At 38.9% G+C, this 15,648-nt stretch overlaps 1 protein-coding gene across 3 annotated transcripts in view; it reads left to right on the top strand.

The window, feature by feature from the left end:
- Positions 1–15,130, top strand: part of VEZF1 (vascular endothelial zinc finger 1) — a 127,305-nt gene extending 112,175 nt beyond the window's left edge. For all 3 annotated transcript variants that reach the window (XM_073542532.1, XM_073542531.1, XM_073542530.1), the window contains exons 4-7: positions 4,060–4,246; positions 9,561–9,611; positions 11,759–11,812; positions 12,590–15,130. In XM_073542532.1, coding sequence (XP_073398633.1) covers positions 4,060–4,246; positions 9,561–9,611; positions 11,759–11,812; positions 12,590–13,020 — 723 coding nt within the window. In that variant the 3' untranslated portion in view covers positions 13,021–15,130. The remainder of the gene's footprint in view (positions 1–4,059; positions 4,247–9,560; positions 9,612–11,758; positions 11,813–12,589) is intronic.
- The last annotated feature ends 518 nt before the right edge of the window (positions 15,131–15,648 follow it).

Below are 15,648 nucleotides of genomic sequence, written 5' to 3'. Positions count from 1 at the left end.
ATATAATGCTCCATAAAGTTCATGATGTGCCTCATAAGATGTTCCATACTATAGCGATAACCGTAAATTCTCAAATTACGGTACGTACTGTATATCCAAGACCAGAGATATACCAGTACGTGTACTCAGCAATGCTTGGGCAAAGCAAGGGGGCTCCATATTGAATCATGAGCCCCATATAATGCTCCATAATGTTCATGATGCTCCATAAAGTTCATGATGGGCCCATATAATGCTCCATAAAGTTCATGATGTGCCCCATAAGATGCTCCATACAAATAATGCTGCACAGTGAATAATGGTGGCCCCATATAATGCTGCATAACATATGCCCCATATAATGCTGCACAGTGAATAATGGTGGCCCCATATAATGCTGCATAACATGCCCCATATAATGCTGCACAGTGAATAATGGTGGCCCCATATAATGCTGCAGAACATATGCCCCATATAATGCTGGATAGTGAATAATGGTGGCCGCAATACATTATAATATGGTATATTGCCCAAGTGATAGGATTACCGGTAAATCCTATCCTGTTGCTGCTGCCGCTGCTGCATAGTGAATAATGGTGGCCCCAATGCATGATAATTTATTGTCCAAGTGATAGGATTACCGGTAATCCTATCAGGTTGCTGCTGCCGCTGCTGGAATTAAAAAAACAAAAAAAAAACAAAAAAAAAATAAAAACACTATTTACTCACCTCCGTCGCTGACAGCTGCTCCTCAGCGTTGCCGGCTTTTCAGTGACTGCTCAGGCAGAGGGCGCGTACGAACTATGTAATCGCGCCCTCTGACCTATACGTCACTGCCAGAAGACGGAAGACCGCAGAGCGGTGCGCAGCGACTTGGAACGCGGACAGGTGACTATTGCAAGTGCCAGAGGCCTGAGCCAGCGGCGACACCGGTATGTGACCCCCCCATAGCGCGTCGGTGTCCCCACCAGCTCAGGACACCAGCACTTGTCCCGCTGACAACGCCGGGGCTATCATCACCCGCCGGGACACTGACAGGCTGCAGGGGACCGCGGACATATACTGGAGACGACAGGGACCTCCTCCTTGCATCGGTACAATGTAAGTTAGAACCGTGACTCGTGTATAAGCCGAGGGGGGTCTTTTTCAGCCCAAAAAGGGGGCTGAAAAACTCTGCTTATATTCGAGTTACCGTATATACGTTAGTTCGGTTTTTTATATGAACATGACCTTAAACATTTTTTTTCTTTTAAATCAGATCATTTTTATTAAGAAAATTGCACAATAACATTTTTACAAAAGATCAGTAGAACAAAGACTTTCAGTATTTCATGGTATCAATATATAAATTCTTGTTATACATAATATGGGGTATCGGCATACTCGGGACAAATTGCACAACAACTTGTGGGGTCCAATTTCTCCTGTTACCCTTGGGAAAATAAAAAAATGGGGGCGAACGGATCATTTTGAAAAAAGATTTTTTTATTTTTACGGCTCTACATTATAAACTTCTGTGAAGCACTTGGGGGTTCAAAGTGCACACCACATATCTAGATTAGTTCCTTGGGTGGTCTAGTTTCCAAAATGGGGTCACTTGTGGGGAGTTTCCACTGTTTAGGTACATCAGGAGCTCTGCAAACATAACATGACGCCTGCAGACCATTCCATCAAGTCGGCATTTCAAAACATCACTACTTCCCTTCCGAGCCCCGACGTGTGCCCAAACAGTGGTCCCCCCCCACATATGGGGTACCAGCGTACTCAGGACAAACTGGACAACAACTTTAGGGGTCTAATTTTTCCTGTTACCCTTGTAAAAAAAACAGTGGGCTAAAAATCATATTTTGAGGGGAAAAATTTTTTTTTTATTTTCACGGCTCTGCGTTATAAGGGTCTGTGCACACGCTTCGGAATCTGCTGCGGATCTGCAGCGGGTTTGGCCCTGCGGAACCGCAGCAGTTTCTGCTGCGGTGTACAGTAGCATTATAACCTATCTCTTTTCAATCCGCAGAAAGAAATGACATGTCAATTCTTTCTGCGGATTCCGCTGCGGTTTGCCATCTGCTCCATTGTAGAGATGATAAACCGCAGGCTGATCCGCAGGTCTTATGACCTGCGTATTTACCTGTGGATTTTACTAAATCCGCGCGGACAAATCCGCAGAGCATTCCGCAGCATCTGCATTCCACGTCTAGATAAGTTCCTTAGGGGGTCTACTTTCCAAAATGGTGTCACTTGTGGGAGGTTTCCACTGTTTGGGCACATCAGGGGCTCTCCAAACGCGACATGGCGTCCAATCTCAATTCCAGCCAATTTTGCATTGAAAAGTCAAACTGCGCTCCTTCCCTTCCGAGCTCTGCCGTGCGCCCAAACAGTGGTTTACCTGCATATATGGGGTATCGGCTTACTCAGGACAAATTGTACAACAACTTTTGGGATCCAATTTCTCCTGCTACCTTTGGTAAAGTACAACAAATTGGATCTGAAGTAAATTTTTTGTGAAAAAAAGTTAAATGTTCATTTTTTTTTATTCATTACAAAAATTCATGTGAAGCACCTGAAGGGTTAATAAACTTCTTGAATGTGGTTTTGAGCACCTTCAGGGGTGCAGCACATTTGGGTATTTTCTGTCATATTGACCCCTCAAACTGACTTCAAGTGTGAAGTGGTCCCTAAAAAAAATTGTGTTGGAAAAATGAGAAATCGCTGGTCAACTTTTAATCCTTAAGAAAACCCTCTAAGAAAAAAAAATTGGTTCCATAATTGTGCTGATGTAAAGTAGACATGTGGGAAATGTTATTTATTAACTATTTTGTGTGACATATTTCTCTGTTTTAAGTGCACGAAAATTCAAATTTGGAAAATTGTGAAATTTTTAATTTTTTGCCAAACTTCCATTTTTCATAAATAAACGCAAGTCATATCAAAGAAATTTTACCACTACAATGAAGTACAATATGTCACGAGAAAACAATGTCAGAATCACCAGGATCCATGGGAAGCGTTCCAGAGTAAATACCTCATAAAGGGACAGTGGTCAGAATTGTAAAAATTGGCCTGATCATTAACCTGCAAACCACCCTTGGGGTTAAAAGGAACCTGTCAGCAGGATTGTGCTCAGTAACCTACAGACGGTGTTACTGATTAAAATGATACCTTGGTTGATGAAGTCCGTCTTGTGGTTGTTGTTTAATCTTTTTGTTCAGTTTTGAGTTAACGATATGCTCGTGTCCTGGTGGGGTTCATGTATGTGGTGCTCTGATTAGGCATTCATAATGAAGCCTGCTGACTGGTCTCTGATCCCTCACTGACCTGCCCCCTAGTTTACATAATAAACATTTTATATACACACTAAAAGAAAACCTTCTACAGGCAGGTGCCTGCGCTGTAGCAGAATGTCATATTTAATGTGCATATAATTATTATGGTTGAGCTTATCCGGATATTTAAATCCATTTGAAAATGTCGCCTGCTCAGTTGCAACTATCAGTGTATATAGAGGCGATCCAATAGCTGCTACTGCGCATGCTTGCTACAGAAGGAAAAAAATCCTCCAAGATATTTTTTTTTTTTTTTTATAAATCGGGATAACCTCGAGCGTAATAATAATATGCACAGTACACATGTGATTATGCTGTTTTTTTTTCAGTATGTACATATAATCAGTTTGTAAACCAGGGGGCCGGTCAGTGACCTGTCAGCAGTCTTCATTATGAATAGCTAATCAGAGCACCACATGAAGCTGCCCCAAAGCAGGGGTATATCATAACTCAAAACTGAAAGTAAAGATTAAACAACAACCACAAGATGGATATCATCAACCAAAGTATCATTTTATTCAGTATAATGGCACCAACCTGACACTGTCTGTTGGTTACTTAGCACAATCCTGCTGACAGGTTCCCTTTAATCATCAGATCCACTAAATTCAACAAAGGACATTCATTGGGTCAGTAATAATTTGTATTCAAAGCAGTCTGTGTCCTAGCCAATAATGCCTATGATGTGTTTTTAGTGTTACAGATTTTCTTGCCCCTTTTTTATTTTCCTCTCCAACACATTTTGTTTTTGTTCTAGACATGTACGGCTGCCTTTGCCACAAAAGACAGGCTGAGAACACACATGGTGCGCCATGAAGGAAAGGTTTCATGTAATGTATGCGGCAAGCTTCTTAGTCCAGCCTACATCACCAGTCACCTAAAGACACATGGCCAAAGTCAAAGTATTAACTGTAATACTTGTAAGCAAGGAAAAAAGTTCCAAGGTAAAGAATTTTCTTATTTTTCATACAATTGGATCTAATAACTTTGTAACGACTGGGTTTGCTTTCTAACAGTTTAATCTGCTCTATCACCTTATTTGGTCTAACAGGGCTGATATTAAAGGAAAGGCAGCAAACTTCACCGCGTTGCAAATTATTATTCAAGTTCTATTTTTTTTTCTCTGATTTTCCTATAGAGTCTAATTCAAATGAGTCAGTATAATGTTCAAAACGTCACCCGTTAAGAGTTTAAATCACATTTTATTGCACATACTTCCCAATTATAAAAGTTTTGGGTTTTTTTTTCAAAACTAAAATAACTCAAAATGCACTGTTCAAAATTTTTATGCACAACAGTTTCCAAACATTTCAAAGGTTGAATGACCCTATATAAAGAACTGAAAATGGTCATTTGTTGCATTTACAGCATTAAGGCTGTGTGCACACGCTGCGGATTTTGCTGCGGTTCCGCAGCGGTTTTGGCCGCTGCGGACCCGCAGCAGTTTTTGCTGCGGTGTACAGTACCATTATTCCCTATGGGAATCAAAAACCGCAATGCAGAAGGTGCAGAATTTTCCGCGCGGATTATCTGCGGTTTTCAATCCGCAGAAAGAATTGACATGTCAATTCTTTCTGCGGATTCTGCTGCGGTTTGCCATCTCCTCCATTGAGGAGATGAAAAACCGCAGAGCAATCCGCAGGTAAAACCGCAGGTATTTTGACCTGCGGATTTTACAAAATCCGCTCGGATGGGAATCCGCACCTAATCCGCAGCGTGTGCACACAGCCTTAGGGGTCACATTTACAGAAATCAAAGGCTTTTTCAATCAAAATAATCTTAACAGGCCAAGTTACATGTTAACATACTCCTATTTGATGTTACCATCACAGTTCTTGCATCCATTGAATTTGCAAGTTTTTATATAGCGTCTGCTTGAACTTCTTTGCAGGATGTTAGAATAGCCTCCCAGAGCTGTTGTTTTGATGTAACTACCTCCCACCCTCATAGATGTTTTGCTTGAAGTTACTTCAAAGGTTCTCAATAGGGTTGAGATTGGGGGAGGATGGTGGCCACACCATGAGTTTCTCCTTTTACGCCCATAGCAGGCAATGGCTCAATGTAATTTTTTTTTTTTTATACAAACTTTTTTTTTTTTTTTTTAATACATCTACTAATGTTTCTTTTTATGTTTTCATTTTCTTTTCAAGTGCTTCTTCAAAATTTTTGTTTTTACTCTTTTCCTCTTTACTTTTTATACTAAATAGTACTTTTTACACAAGCCCCACACAATACAAGTGTAAAAGCACCACTTACACATACGCAGTGTTTTGAAGAATAAAATAAAAATGGCCCATTCGTCAAGATGCTATTCACCAGAGGAGGCAAACAGGTTTCCTTACCTCCGACACTGATTCAAACAGTGAGAAAGATCCCACATTTCTTTATTTCGCCTCCTCATTTAGTGAGGAGCGACCCTTCCCCCCCCCCCCCCCCAGGCAAGGCGCCCTAGGACTAAGGCAAGCTCTTAAGCAATCTATCCCCGAAAATTATCAGCCTGTTATTCTGGATTTCATGAGCAGCTCAGGAATACAAATTGATGTTACAGGCCTCACTGAAACTGACTTTTTCAAAATTTTAGGAAATAATAAATCTTATGATGGACCCAGAAAAATTTGTATGCCCATCAATTCTTCACTCCAAATCCAACGTCATCAAATGCTAGATGGACCCCTGTAAATGCATCAGAAATGACAATTTGGGGCATTGTGCTGCGTATGGGCATAGTCAGAAAACCAGAGCTTTTGGCAAAGCTGGAATGCTGATATACTCTACAGTACACTGGTATTCCGTATGGCTATGACAAGGACACGATTTGCAGCGATCCAAAAATTTTTGCCTTATAGTGATAATGAACAATGTCCTCCCTGAGACGATCCTAACTTTGATCGTTTATAAAGTTCAGCCAGTAGTTGAACACTTCAGCAGAAAATATTCTGAGGCGTACACACCCCAAAAGGACATCACTAAAGATGAATCTCTGGTTAATTTTCAAGGGAGGCTATAATTCTGACAATACCTGTCCAACAAGAGGGCAAGGTACGGAATTAAACTGTACAAGTTGTGCGAGAGTACCTCAGGGCACATTTACAGATTTGGTGTCTACAAAGAAAAAGACACCCAGATTAACCCCCTTAATGTCCTCGTGTCCTGGGGGTGAGTGAGAAAATTGTGTGTGAATTGCTGCATCCACTGCTGGATAAGGGTCATCATCTGTACATAGATAAGTTTTGCACCAGCATCCCACTCTTCAAGACCATCTCTGTCAGAGGTATAGTTGCATGCGGCACCATGCGTAAAAAATCAGGGAAGCCTCCCTAAGCCACTAATTGGGCAACTGCTGAGAATGGATGACAGCAGAGCAAAATGCAATCTTGACCTCCATACACCGTGGCAACATCTCCCTTGTCACTGCCCGGGGTACCACAACACAAGCCCCAAAGCCAGATTGTATCTTGGATTATAATAAGTACATCGGGGGTGGAGATCTCTCAGATCAGGTCCTCAAAACATTTAGTGTTATGCGAAAAGCTAAAGTGTGGTTCAAAAATTGGCCATGCACATTGTACAGATGGCACTGTACAATCCATTTGTGCTGTTTGGCTCTTACGGCAATACGGGGTCCTTCCTTCAGCTTCAGAATGTAGTCATGAAGGCCCTAATATTTGGCACTCAGGAAGGTGAGGTCCGAGTAATTCTGAAACTGATGATGCCTGTATCGTGCCAGGTCAACATTTTCCAGCAGAGGTTCCCCAAACAGGAAAGAAGGGAAGATCATAAAAACAGTGCAGAGTATGCTCCAAGAGGGGAATCCGAAAAGACACAACCATTGTGAAACCTGTCCTGAGAAACCTGACCTCTGCATTAAGGATTGCTTCAAAGAGTACCACACTTGAATTTAGATAAATGGGAAAATGCTGTTAGTTATTCTTAGACATTTAGTATCTCTATGACGCTTCATGAATCATTTTATTAAATACTCGCAAGATGGTATTAATTATACACATACTAGATTATCTCGCATTAACCCTGATAACTCTCCATTATGTTGGAGGAATTGTGGCCTCCCTGGAAACCTCCATATTTTCCGGGGATACCCCATTATTAAAAATTTGTGGAAGGAAATTTCTCTCGTTATAAACAAACTATGTAATAAAACACTCAATTACTCCTCAGATGGCCCTTCTGTCCATTGGATTGGAAGACATTGCTCCAGCAGTTAGATATATTTTAATACATATTTTTCTTGTAGTGAAAAAAACCTGCGTTACCCAACCTTTCTGATATTTTGGAAAAAAATGCCATTCACAAATCACTTGAATACAGGTTTGCCATAAACAATAACTGTTTTAAAAAATATACTAAAAATGGGAACATTGGGCTTCTATTTTTACATAGTGTTTTGTTTATGTATTTCATTTGTGTGAAATGTATTGTTGTTTACACTTCTGTTTTCATGTTTGTTAATGTTGACCGCAGTGTATTAGATTTTAATGTAAAAACTTGCAATACTATTTAGTTCTCCCTTGTTCTCTTTCCCTTATTCCCCTGACACCATCTCTCCCCTCAATAAGTAATCTTTAATTCCCAATCCCAACCCTTAGTAATTGTTCCCCCCTTTTACCTTCCCATTTTTATCTTAAAGTGTAATAAAAATTATTGAAAGACAAAGTGCATCACACGTCCACAAATTAATAACATTTGTTTTTACCCTGTTGACAAAACACACTTATTGAATGTAATACACTCCATGCAACTTACACCACCACATTATAAATTCATACCCCAGTAAAACCAAAAGCATTATTATCGTTACTATAGCTATGCCTGTAGATAATTCCTTAAGGGGTGTAGTTTCACTTGTTAGGGGGATTACCACTGTTCAGGCATATTAGAGGCTCTCCAAATGCAACACTCTTCCCCCCCGAGCCCTGCCATGCCATCAGTCAGTAGTTTTCCACCATATATGGGGTATCTGCTTACTGGGGGGAATTGCACGACAATTTTTGGGGGAACATTTTCTCCTTTTACCCTTGTGAAAATAAAAAAGGGGATAATTTACATTTTGACTGCTCTACGTTTAAAATTTCTATGAATCACCTGGGGGTTCAAGGTGCCCACCACACAGCTAGATAAATTCCTTGGAGGGTCTAGTTTCCAAAATAGGGTTACATGTGGTGGGTTTCCACTAAGCACATCACGACCTCTCCAAACAAGACATGGTGCGCACTCCAAACAGACACTTCTTCCCTTTCGAGCCCTGCTGTTCGCTCTAACAGTAATTTTCCACTGCATATGGGTTATTGTGTAGGCACATCAGAGGCTCTCCAAACACGAATTGGCGTCCGCTCTCTATTCCAGCCAATTTTGGGTTCAAAAAGTCAAACGGTGCTCCTTCCTTTTCGAGCCCTCTTATGCACCCAAACAGTAGTTTTTTCACCCATATGGGGTATCGGCGTATTTAGGAGAAATTGCACGATAAATTTTGAGGTCCTTTTTCACCTGTTATCCTTGTGAAAATAAAAAGAAGTGGGTCTAAATTAAATTTTTTGTGAAAAAAGTTATGTTCATTTTTCTTTTGCTTCAGTTCCTGTAAAGCACTGAAGGGTTAATAAACTTATTGAATGTGGGTTTAAATACCTTGTGGTGGGGCAGTATTTAGAATGGTGTCACTTTTGGGTACTTTCTGTCATATGGGCTCCTTAGTCACTTCAAATGTGAGGTGGTCCCTAAAAAAAAAAAAATTAGTTTTTTAAATTTTGTTGGAAAAATGAGAAATCACTGGTGGACTTTTAACCCTTGTAGCTTCCTAGCAAAAAAAAAAAAATATATATATATATTTTGCTGATGTTAATTAGACATGAAATTGTAGCCAAATTTCCGATATTTTCTCAAGTGCAAAAAATATCAAATTGTACCACTATCATGAAGTACACTATGTCATCAGAAAATATTGTCATAATCAGCGGGATCCGTTGACGCGTTCCAGAGTTATTACCTCAAAGTCACAGTGGTTGTCAGAATTGTAAAAATTGGCTTGTTTATGAAGGTAAAACAAACTTCGGAGTGAAAGGGGTTAAAGTCACCATAGAGCCAAAACCATGTATTCCTCATTTTGATGTTTTTAATTTCTCTGTTTTCAGAGTAGAAACTAAATAAATGCCAAATTAATAATGTGGAGTTGTCTTGTATGTTTACAGAAATTGCTACTGTGGTCTCTTCTCAGGATGAAATCTAATGTTTTGTCCTTTTTTCCAGGACAACTTCATGAACTTCAGACTCCAGTTCATTGTAGAATCAAATATGAAGGTATATCAAAGTTTACATTTATATCACATTGCACGTACTATAGTGCAAATACACTAACTTTTATGTTTATCATGGCTAAATAGACTTGTACAGGAAGTTCATTTAAATTATTTTAACTGCAGTTTAATGCCGCATTCAGACGGTTGTGAAATGTTATATAAGATATCAAGTGACTCGCTCAAGTTCATAATTGAATAAATCATCACCAATGATCAGATTTTAATGTTTCAGTATATGTAAATGTATATAAAATAAATGTTGAATTTAAAAAAGAAAAAAAGTAAGGTTTTACTTGATCCTAGTAATTATAATAATGCAATGACCAAGCCCTTCCCTAAGGGTGGTGTGGTTAAGTGCACATTAATAACATTGACCCAATAAGGCTAGTTTCAAATTTTCCGGACGGAGGAGCTGCATACTTCCTCCGTGAAGCTCCGCCCCTGACACACCTCCAGTCAGCTCCACCTATGGCCGCATACTTCTGCATGCGGCCTACGTACCTATCTTTAGAATTGGGTACTCAGGTCATGCGGATGCCTCCGCATGCGTTGTTTTGACGGTGCGGCGAACAAAACAAATTCCAACATGCTACGTTCGGCGCAGGTCGCTGCACCGTCAAAACAACGCATGCGGCATCTGCATACAGCGGCACGGGCCTGCGTACCCAATGCTAAAGATAGGGTACGCAGGCCGCAAGCAGAAGTATGCGCCTTAGGCGGAGGGGGCGCGGCAGGGGGCAGGGCTTCACGGAAAATGTCCGCAGCTCCTCCGTCCGCAAATGTGAAACCAGCCTAAGTGATTTGCTTCTTCAGCAGTTATGTAAAATGCTATAATACAATATACTGTACATCTATCTCTCATCTGTTTGTAATGCATGACTTAAGTTTTCTTTAATGTGGTAACATTTTGTTGCAATTTCTAGAAACCATGTAAGGCTAAGTTCACACAACTGTATAAAAAATTGTCCGTGTTTCATCCAGAAAACACAGCCATTTTTTTCCCCCTCTTTTGCCATCCGTGTGCAATCTGTTTTATAAAACAGCAGTTATTAAAAATTTACAAGACTCAATAGAATTTTCTGTGTTTACGCTTTCACGACTGATGACGTATCTTTAGCTCATCAGCTGTGTCACTGCCTTTCATGTGGGCTGTCACTGCACTTGATGGCTGACAACCAGTTAAATGCTGCTGTCAGTGACTGACAGCGGCATTTAACCCCTCGCTGGCGAGAAGCACGTTATTGGTCCTGCCCATGTCGTGTGATCGCGGGGCGCCAGTGGGTTGTCATGACAATCGGGGGTCTGCAGAAGTTTCCCCTGTGCCTGCCATCACGATACTCCTGCGAATGCCGGCCCATGCCCGGGGTTTATCGATTGTGATTTCTGCTACACATAGAAATGTATACGTCAGATCAAGCTACAAAAAAAAGACCCTCACCCATCCCCAGATCCTGAAGAATGGGTATGCTACAGGTCTTGGAAAATGTTGACAAACATAAAAACTTTTAAAATTTGTATGAAAATTCTTTTTCTATAACCACTTAAAAAAGAACCTATACATGTTCTGCGTACTTGTACTGACCTGAAAAATTATATGGACGGGTCAATTTTACCATGTATGAACATTATATGCAACATTTATATTGCACTTGTTTTGCAATTTCACCACAGTTGGAATTTTTCCCCGTTTTCTAGTACACTGTATGGTAAAATCAATGATGTCATTCAGAAGTACAACTCGTCCCTCAAAAAACAAGCCCTCATATGGCCATGTTGACGGAAAAATAAAAGTTTTGGCTTTTTGAAGAAAGGGAAGAGAAAACTGATTACCCAGGGGTGAAGGGCTTAAAGAATTGCAATGTATCTGCAAAAATCAGATGCTATACGATGGCTCAGTAGGGAACCCATTATTTGTGCACCCATATACTTGAATGGGTGAGTCTCGTCCGACACACGTAATAAGTTAGTGTATGTGGCTAAAATCACTCCTCTGCATTGCCCAGTTGTAAAACCGACATCACTCGGACTGAAGCTACAGTCATGTGAACGTGGCCCAACTGAGATAATGTAACACAAATTGAAATTATCTACTGAAAAGTTTGTCGCACCTTATGTTGGGACTTTGATATATTACGTTTACTCTTTCAGCTCCAGACCCGCTCTTTTGTGCTATGGATCAGAATCATAGGACCTTTTCGATAGGTGATTTTATGTCTTTATACCAGTTGATTCAGTAGCTCTGGCAAAAAGTAAGAGACCACCACAATAAAAACCCTGTCATGGGCAGCCCATTCTCCAGACCTGAACCCCATTGAAAACCTCTGGAATGTAATCAAGAGGATGATGGATAGTCACAAGCCATCAAATAAAGAAGAACTGCTTCCATTTTTGTACCAGGAGCGGCATAAGGTCACCCAAAAGCAATGTGAAAGACTGGTGGAAAGCATGCCAAGACACATGAAAGCTGTAATTAATAATCATGGTTATTCCACAAAATATTGATTTCTGAACTCTTCCTGAGTTAAAACATTAGTATTGTTGTTTCTAAATGATTTTGGACTTGTTTTCTTTGCATTATTTGAAGTCTGAAAGCACTGGTTCTTTTATTTAATTTTGACCATTTCTCATTTTTAGAAAAAAGTACAACATTTATTGCTTGGAAATTCAGACACCTGTTGTCAGTAGTTTATAGAAAAAAAGAGCAATTTACGGTTTACTCAAAAATATACCTAAAAAGAGAAAAATCGGACAAACTGAAAATTTTGCAGTGGTCTCTTAATTTTTGCCAGAGCTGTAAATATATATATATATATATATATATATATATATATATATATATATATATATATATAATTTGGAAGGGCTTGATGCTTTCTTATAATGGAATGTACTATATAAACAGTAGTCAGACCTAGTTGTTCCTTAATTTTCTTTTCTTAATTGTCTGTAGATCACCCATTTCTTATTTTCTTAATGCAGATACAAGCAATATGTGCCAAACTTCGACTGCACCTCAGACGTCTGTGACGCTTACTTCTCCCTTCAATATTACATCCTCCATGGCAGCTTCAGGAACGCTGACTAACCCAGTAACTGTGGCAGCAGCCATGAGTATGAGGAGTCCAGTCAATGTCTCCAGTCCTGTTAATATCCCTTCACCCATGAATTTGGGGCATCCAGTGACCATAACAACACCAATTTCAATGACTTCACCTTTGTCTTTGACATCCCAAGTTAATTTGCCTACGTCAGTCACTGCTCCTGTTAATATAGCACACCCAGTCACTATAACAAGCCCTATGAATCTCCCAACACCAATGACTTTAGCTGCTCCATTGAATATAGCAATGAGACCAGTGGAGAGTATGTCATTCTTATCCCAAGCTCTACCTTCTACATCACCGTGGTAAAGGAAAAGTGGATTTAGACATGAATTTACAGCAGTATTATTGAGTTGTTTTGTACTGCTCTACAAGCAACTTGCTTCTGATCTAAGAAGGAGATACAATTTCACTGGTCATTTTTAGTATTTGGGAATTGTTTGTCCTGGACCACATCTATTAAAGGAGGAGAGGGATAAACCATAACCGAAGACTGAACATAGGCTAGGAGACTGTTTATAACAGATTTAATGAAATTGTATTAGTATTTTACATGATTTATTAATGATTTTTAATAACACTAGCAAGGTATTTTATTTTCTTCATTTGTATGCCAATTAATTGGATACATTTTTACTTTTTTAAATCACTTTTTTTTTTGTGAAGTTTGTTTAAGGCATCCTTCATGCTTTTTAACTGTTAATATTCAAAGTAAATGAAATCTGTAGGTTGCACAATAAAATGTCTTCACATGAATCTGTATTCAACAGTGATGAATCACGTTTGCAAACAGTATTCCATAGGAAGATAGAATTCCTTATCCTGGGCTGGAAAGCACATATAAATCTGGTCTTATCACACATTGTGCAAATGAGTACTAACGCCCGGGATTATTGATTATACGGAAACAGATTTGAAAAGGAAAAACAGTTTCCAAGAAGCTTGTCCCTTTTGCTTCCTGAATCCTCAGCATTTGGAATGTAAAATATTTAACCTGATTGGAGTATTTGATTTGATCAAGAATTTGGGCTGAGAACAGCAGAATGGAGGCAACTTGCAAAGATGTCTGGGTTGAGAATGAAAAAAAAAAAAAATGAAATGGTGTGCTGGAGGTTACATCCGATTCCTCCAGGAATGCTCTCGTCTGAAGCAATGCTGCCTTGCCTACTTGATTCAAATGAATGCAATTATAGCCATAAACAGCACAGGAACCAGCATGAAACAAACAAATGGAATGCCTTTCAAAAAAGCAAAGCTGAAAAGAAAATCTACACCGGGTCTGGAAGCACAAGAACTGAATGTGTTATTCTTTGCCCATTTGGATTGCTGATGGGTCAGAAAGTTAACAAGGAACTGCTGTCTTCTATTAAAAATGTAAACAGTTTGTTTACTAACCACTAACGGTAGTGAGTCCAACAAGACAAGCCAAGATTATATCAAGATATGTGTGGTTTTTGTTTTGTTATTTCCCCCTTTTTTTTTCTTCCTCTCTTCCTTTATGGAATTTTTTAAGTGTGTGCCGTAGAAATCTGTGTTCAATGTGTAAATATGTTAGCGTTTTTTTATATTCAGATCCTTGTTCTTGCTAGTATTCTTTTAGCGACAGTGGGATGATGCCAATTCTGGTCTGTCCCCAATAGCACTTGCTTTTTGGTCAGATAACACACTTCAAGGCTACCCCTATAATTACTCGCTATATATTTTTTTTTATTTTGTATTTTATTCCTCATCCAAAATGTTACCTGTACTGTAGTAAACCAAAAGAATACAAGATTTCTGCTTTTAGAGCATTATGTGAACTGAGTTTTTATTTTCATTATAGATATGCATTAAATTCTTAAATTGCTCTAGATACTAGCAAACACATTTTATAAGCAATGTGTTGCAGACTGTTTCAGCCACTCAGTTTAGCGATACTAAAAAAAAAAAACAAAAAAAAAAAAACCTCTACATTTACTTTTTTATCAGATTGAGAGTAATTTTTATTTATACATTTCAACCTGTTTTCTGCTGAATGAATTGTTTTATTCTAGTAGATAATGGGATCAATTGATTAAATAGATCAAGTATTCTAAAACTAAAGACCTATTCAGCCATTTCAGTAGAAAAATGGCATGCTTTAAAAAGGACACTTCTCATATGAGAAGACTGGATAGAGAAATGCAGACCGTGTAGGGGCTTGATATATACAATAAATAGAATTCAGTGTAAAAATATTTTATAACTGATCTTTTGTATTGTAGGACAAAAACTGTACATCTTTTGTATATACAAAAGCCTCGGTACTTTCTGTTTAGCAGAAAGCAGCCACATTCCTACACTTTTAATGTATATGTTTGTTATATTGTCCATGTAAACACATGCCCCATGTTTGTGCCTTTTTAATTAGTATGTCTCAATAAACAAAATGTAGAGAGTTTTCTTTGGTTATCTTTCTGGTAATAAATTCTTCATTGAAAATACATTTAAGTACAAACAATATTCATCTTAGGCCGAGATATAGATTATCAGCTCATTGGCTTGGCAGATCAGGTTGCAGTTGCTGCCACTAGAAGTTTATGTAAAGGGAAGGAGGGAGAGACCTAAAACAAAACTGAAATGCAAAGGATAATTTTACAAAGTCTTTTTTTTTTTCTTCATCACTTTAGTGCTGGATTCACAACACTGCTTTTTACTGTTTTATGTTTCTATGAATGAAAAACATCTTTGCCGCTAGTTTTTTTTTAATCCGAAATAGCCAGGTTGAAGGAAAAGAAGACGGTGCCTTCAAGGTGTAATACTGGTGATAAATGCAGATAAAGTGCCAATAATTATTCAATATATTTTTCCACACTGTACAAATCTGAGAATACATACAATTAGACAAAGATTAATTAAAACAATAGGACTGAAGGCTTTACTCACAAGAACTTAAGGTGCACTTAACTCCCTAAATGC

This window comes from Dendrobates tinctorius, unplaced genomic scaffold, assembly GCF_039654945.1.
Source record: "Dendrobates tinctorius isolate UK_male_01 unplaced genomic scaffold, ASM3965494v1 ptg000127l, whole genome shotgun sequence".
Lineage (NCBI taxonomy): Eukaryota > Metazoa > Chordata > Amphibia > Anura > Dendrobatidae > Dendrobates > Dendrobates tinctorius.
This window is presented reverse-complemented; position numbering and strand designations above follow the sequence as displayed.